This window comes from Trichechus manatus, unplaced genomic scaffold, assembly GCF_000243295.1.
Source record: "Trichechus manatus latirostris isolate Lorelei unplaced genomic scaffold, TriManLat1.0 scaffold00032, whole genome shotgun sequence".
NCBI classification, from domain to species: Eukaryota; Metazoa; Chordata; class Mammalia; order Sirenia; family Trichechidae; genus Trichechus; species Trichechus manatus.
This window is the reverse complement of record NW_004443968.1, coordinates 1,839,285-1,845,284: the sequence shown is the minus strand read 5'-3', so window position 1 is coordinate 1,845,284 and position 6,000 is coordinate 1,839,285. Positions and strand designations below refer to the sequence as shown.

Genomic DNA, 6,000 nt, shown 5'->3' with positions numbered 1-6,000 from the left:
CTAGAGCCTCCAGAGGGACCGTGGCCCTGTTGATAACCTTGATTTTGGCCCAGAGAAACTGATTTTAGAACTGTGGCCTCCAGAACTGTGAGCGAATATATTGTTTTTTAAGCTGTCAGGCTTGTGGTAATTTTTTAATAATGGCCTTAGGAAGCTAATATGGCCTGTCACAACAAAGAATTATTGGTCCCAAGTTGTTAGTAGTACTGAGCTTGAGAAACCCTGTCTTAAGGGTAGAGTAGATTTCTTTACTTCTACCCATGGTACACTGCTCATGGCTACAGCTACTAGGCTACTTCTAAGATCCAAAGTCAATTCTGTTTGTTCCCAAACTTTTCTATGCCAGTTGTTAATTAAAATTTAATTAAATACTGAATAAACCAGTAAAATGTAAGATTGAAGATAATGATCTTAGATAATAGTAGTAAATGGTTGTACTTTTTATATTTTAAAACTTAAGATGCTTGAGGGCATATTGCCATCAGTTTTTTATTCTCTGCTTGAAGTGATTTTGAGGGCTTCTTTGAGTGACGGATTGGTGACTTATGAATCATAAAACTGTAGGTCTTCAGTTGTACCACTAGAGGGTTCACTTTTCAAAACTAATTGCCATTTGGCCTTGGATTTTAGGATCATAGAACTTAGTAGGTAAAAGGGCCTTAAAGATCATCCACTTTAACTCATCATTTTACAGCTGATAATTTTATTACTTATTTCTTTTCAGTACCTTTATTTTGCTTCACTTATTTTAATATGAAATAAAAATAGCTCTTGATAAAATTCCCTGATCTTTAATAATATGGATACCTGTCTTACCCATAATTCTATTTCCCTTAGGGTGTTGAGTCACAAATATCAATTCAATTGAAAACACTGCTTTATTTGTATTATGAAATAAGTCACTTGGATAGTTACCCATTTGGAGCACATTGCTGGTTAATAAACCCCACATTTCTCATTGTTTCCATAAAAAATCTTGAGATTTATATTCTTTGGTTTATTATAGTTGAATAACACAAACACATTCAGAGGATATTTCTGGCACTATAAAATTAACTGTTACAGTAGTTGCTTTTATCCTAAAGAGGATATTTTTGTTTTCTTGGTGATACCTCTTGTATAGGTTCTCCATTTTGTTAAAGCATTTTCTCCCTTTGTTGTATGTTGATACTTTCCTTTGTTGACAAGAATTACACTCTTGGCCCACCGTCCTTAGGGATGGGATATTGTAAATATGATTGATGGCAGAGAACTAAGCGTGTTCACAAAATCATGGGGATTAAAAAAGCTTTAAAACTGAGTGAAAAGTTCCTGCTAGGATTTGCATAAAATTCATACTGTATTGTTGTTGTTAGGTGTCGTCAAGTCTGGTTCCGACTCATAGCAACCCTGTGTACAACAGAATGAAACACTGCCAGGTCCTGTGCCATCCTCACAATCGTTATGCTTGAGCCTATTGTTGCAGGGTCTTCAGATGGTAGAACATGCTTTAAGTTGTACATGATGTGGGCTAAACAGCAGACAGCCATAATGTACTTAGACAAGAAGTATGGTGTTCATTGGGTTTTAAAGCAGAATGATAGAAATCCTAAGAATAATAATCTCACATCATTTCAAGAGCGTTTTGTTGTTGTTCCTATAACAACAAATTGTAAATGAGAACAAGGTGTTTCATTATTCAGTTTAAATCCTTTTTAATCTCCATATAGGTATGAGAAACTTGGTAAAAAAGTATGAACCACCCAGATCTGAAGAAGTTGCTGTTTTGAAACAAAAGTTGGAGAGATGTCACTCTGCTGAGCTTGCGCTTAATGTAATTACGTAAGTAAATATAACAGTGTCATTCAAGAATGGATATAACTGCTATCCACTTCAACTTACCCTTAAAATAAATTATTTAACTGGTGTTTCATTCATCTGGGGAAAACTTACCCATCAAATCAGATTTTTTTCTTCTTGAGTGGATATTTCTTAACAGGAGAAAACACAAGATAATTTGGGCTTTCATAGTATAATTCTGATTCTTTCATGACTGACGTGTTCTTGGGCTTGTAGGCCCTGTCCTAGTCTGTTACTCCTCCTGGAATTCCATGGGCAGAGTCTTCCTAGGGAATCCGTGAACCTTTCCTGCCATTTTAATCTTTGAGCACTTCACAGGTCTGATATATGGTCTGAGGAACAAGTATAGTGTTCCAGATCTATTTCTGTTTGAGTAGGGAGACTTGGCATGTTTTCTTTTAGTGGTAAGCTGTGTATTGAAGACAGAACCGGTGGGAAGATGTGCTCCTCTTAACAGCTATAAGGACACCCTTAATGGCTTACTGATTTGTAAGCTAAATGTGGAAATCACTATATTTATGCATTTTATGTTGGCAAATTATTTTCTTAAACCTAATCTTTAGGAGTTTAAGTAGTTGGGGATCTGGGCAGGTGTTAGGAATGGTGAATCTACCTTAAGAAAACTTAAAAATATTTTCTGTGGAATGTATTCTGTCTCTAAAGTTCTTCTCGTTCTTATTTGTAAAGTTTTAGTGGGAATTGGTGCTGGCATCTTGCAGGTAAGATGCATTTTAGATGTTTTTGATTTTTTAACTGGTGAGTATATGCTAGTGGACAATGAATGAGGAGTCAGAGAAGCATTCCAAGGGGCTTCAGATCAGGTACACTTGACTAAAATTCCTTAACTATACATATGTAGTGGGAGAATATCCACGGTTTAATGAAGGGTACAGAATATGGGACTATTTTATTGTACTCATAACTATAGCTGCTAAGCACATTTTAGCATACAACTTGAAATTTATAGATTTCACCCCTGGATTTCAGTGGTAACTAACAGAGGACAAAGGAGGGGTTACAGAGAAGTAAAGGAATGTTGACTTTTATGAATAAAAACATTGCAGTGACCGTTAAACTCTTAAGCCTACTCTCCTAGCTAGATAACTGAGTAGACCATAATCCAAAATCTCTAAATCTTCAGTGTTTACATCTTACTCCAAGTTACCATCTGTTTTGTACTGCCAAGCAAATTGTAAATATTGAAAAGTTCTTGGAGTGTTTCTCAAACTGTCTTTATGATGGACTTTTAAAAAATGTTTGTTACATATACTTCTGGAAAGTACAATAAAAACTGAATTACTCAAAAATGAAATGAAAGAGACATACAAAATATAAGCTTAAATTTTATTATTAGATTCATCAGTCATAAAATTAATCTGTCAAATTGCTGTAAAAATTAACACGTACTCAATTTGTGTTCTTACTGCAGGCTGGAAACAGTTTGTGGACTGACACTGGTCCCACACTAAGCAGTACTACTTTAGGATAAAATATTTGTTTTCCTTGACTAGAATTCTTTGATCTTTATTTTTTATTACACATGTAATACCTATATTGTCCTTATAAAATCAGACAGTACAGATAAAGCTAAAATTCCCTTTGACCAAAACCTAGATCCCAGTCATGACCTCAGGAGGTAACTTAGCATGCTGTTTGCCTTTCCCAACCTATTCTCTGTACTGTCTATGTGTGTGAATGAAGTTTTTTCCTTTTCATTAATGTTTTTAGACTTGTGCATATTTTACAATACTTAAAATACTTAATATTAGCGTTAATTTTTGCCAATCTGGGTGAAAAAATACTGTCATATTGGTGTTTTAATTTGCATTTCCCTGATTACTCTGAGATACTGATGTTTCTATGTTTAACCGTCATTTGTGTATCTTCTTCTGTATTGCTTATTTATAACCTTTGGCTAGTTTTCTGGCAAGTTGGTTTTTTGATTTGTAAGTTTTTATAGATTCTATATACTCATCTTTTTATATGAGATACGGTTATTTTCTTGTGCGTCTTTTCACTTATTGATGTACGAAAATGTCTTTTGCTTTATGCTTTTACATCAGAATACCTTTTCTTACTGTAATCTATTTTGTACTGCCTTTTGTTTAGCTGTTTAACCTTTAAACTGTTTAAACTTAGAATGTTTGTGAATAATGTGAGTAGAGATCTAATATTTTTTTCCAAATGAATAACCTGTTGTCCTAACCCATTTTTGACTATTTCGTATTTTTCCCTAGTTATTTGAAACACTCTTCATCATAGAGTAAATTCCCATATATACATGATCTGTTTTTTGGCCTATTTACACTAATCATTGGTCTGTTTAATTCTGTGTTAATGCCATACTTTTAATTACCATAGCATTTATGGAATGTGGTTTGATGATAGGAACAAGGTCCCCCATGTTTTTTTGCAGATTTGGCTTTTACATTGAGATTTTAATTAGCACTGCATTGGGCATACAGATTAATTTGAAGAATATTAAATCTTCCTATCTATAAACTGCGTCTTTGTCCATTTATCTAGTCGCCCTTGTCTTGCAATAGAGATATAATTTTCATGTTGCCTTCTTAGTTTATTACTAGATATTTATACTTTTTATTGCCACTATTGGATTGCTTATTGATGATTGTGTAATTATAGGAAGAAGAGGAAAGGCTATGAAGATGATGATTATGTCTCAAAGAAATCCAAACATGAGGAGGTATGTTTACTGCAAAGATGAATTTTTAAGTTATTTTGGTTGCACATTATGATGTAATCATATTAAGATTTATTTTTCCAGAGGACATACATATAGGTAGAGGTTTTTTAAGAAGTCCGTGGGTGGTGCAAATGGTCAAGCACTAGAGTACTAACCAATAGGTTTGCGGTTCAGACCTACTCGGCAACACCTCGGAAGTAAGGCCTCTGAAAGGTCACAGCCTTGAGAACAATGGAGTGTAGTTCTACTCTGCACACTGGGATTGTCATGATTCAAAACTGACTCAGTGGTAACTAAGAACATGGCTTTTTTATGCCTTCATTTCATGTACCCTTCTTTATGTACATTGTCCACTTTTAAAGGGATTTTTATCACCTTTGTCTTAGCCTATTCTGAAGCAGTATAATAGCTACTTGATGAAGAATCCTTTCCTGTGTTCATACAAGGCAGCAGGAATACTCATACATGCTCTACTTCCTACTCTCCAAGTATTTGTCCCACCCACACACTTTTTTTTTTTCCAGTTGTACCTGGTGAGTTAAGAGATAAATGAATAATCAGAAGGAGTCAGACCATAGCTGTAACCTTTGTTCCTCATTGGAGTAGGATGGTGGAATAATGGCAATATTACTATAAGATTGAACTAATACAAATTTTCCTAGTTTATCTACCTTCTGTAGTGAGCATGGTAAAGAGAACATTTTCCTAAAGTGAGGCAAGGATGTAAAAAATACTGGTTATGCTTCAGTATAAATGTTAAATTCTTACCATGTTTTTTTTTCCCCTTCTTAGGAAGCATGGACTGACGATGACCTGGTAGACTCTCTCTAACCATTTGAAGTTGATATTTCAGTGCTAACTAATCAAGAGAAGAAGGAAGCACATCTGGCATTTAACTTTATTTTAAAAGTATAGTGTGAAAACATTAAAATATATTAAACTTTATTTATGGTAATTTTAAACATGTTCCTTTCACAGGAGCTTTATGTGAAATAAAATAGCTTCAAAGAAGCCATAATAGCATATGGTTTGGATAACCTTGCCCTACCACTCTAGTATCGAGTCTTTCTTTCTATGGTAGCAAATTAAAGTTGCAATATATTTGCCTATAGTTTAAACAAAATATGGTAAATAATCCTATCCCTTTTGAAAAAAGGCACCCCAGAACTCAAAACTTAGTAGTCAGCTTTCTGAAATGCTTTTTGCCCTCTAGATACCTTTATAGATGGTTTCTCATGCCATCCTGATATACTTAGCTATGTTTGTTACTACTGGACCCCAGAATATACTTCAGCTGTTAGATGGCACTGAAAGCTAGTCATCTTGTGTAATAAATGTTTGTTTTCCTCAGTTATCTAAAAACATTTCCAAATGGGTAGAAGAAAGAAATCGAATATGCAGTCTTTGAGTAGGTATGTCTAGATAAAAATCTTAAGTTGCTATAGGAAAGTAGACCG

The 6,000-nt window shown here is 34.3% G+C and overlaps 1 protein-coding gene across 1 annotated transcript in view; it reads left to right on the top strand.

Annotated features, from left to right (window-relative positions):
* Nucleotides 1–5,563, top strand: part of CCNH (cyclin H) — an 11,259-nt gene extending 5,696 nt beyond the window's left edge. Inside the window, exons 3-5 of the mRNA XM_004375013.3 lie at nucleotides 1,710–1,821; nucleotides 4,483–4,543; nucleotides 5,336–5,563. Of these exons, the coding sequence (XP_004375070.1) occupies nucleotides 1,710–1,821; nucleotides 4,483–4,543; nucleotides 5,336–5,374 (212 nt within the window). The 3' untranslated portion in view covers nucleotides 5,375–5,563. The remainder of the gene's footprint in view (nucleotides 1–1,709; nucleotides 1,822–4,482; nucleotides 4,544–5,335) is intronic.
* Nucleotides 5,564–6,000: the final 437 nt, after the last annotated feature.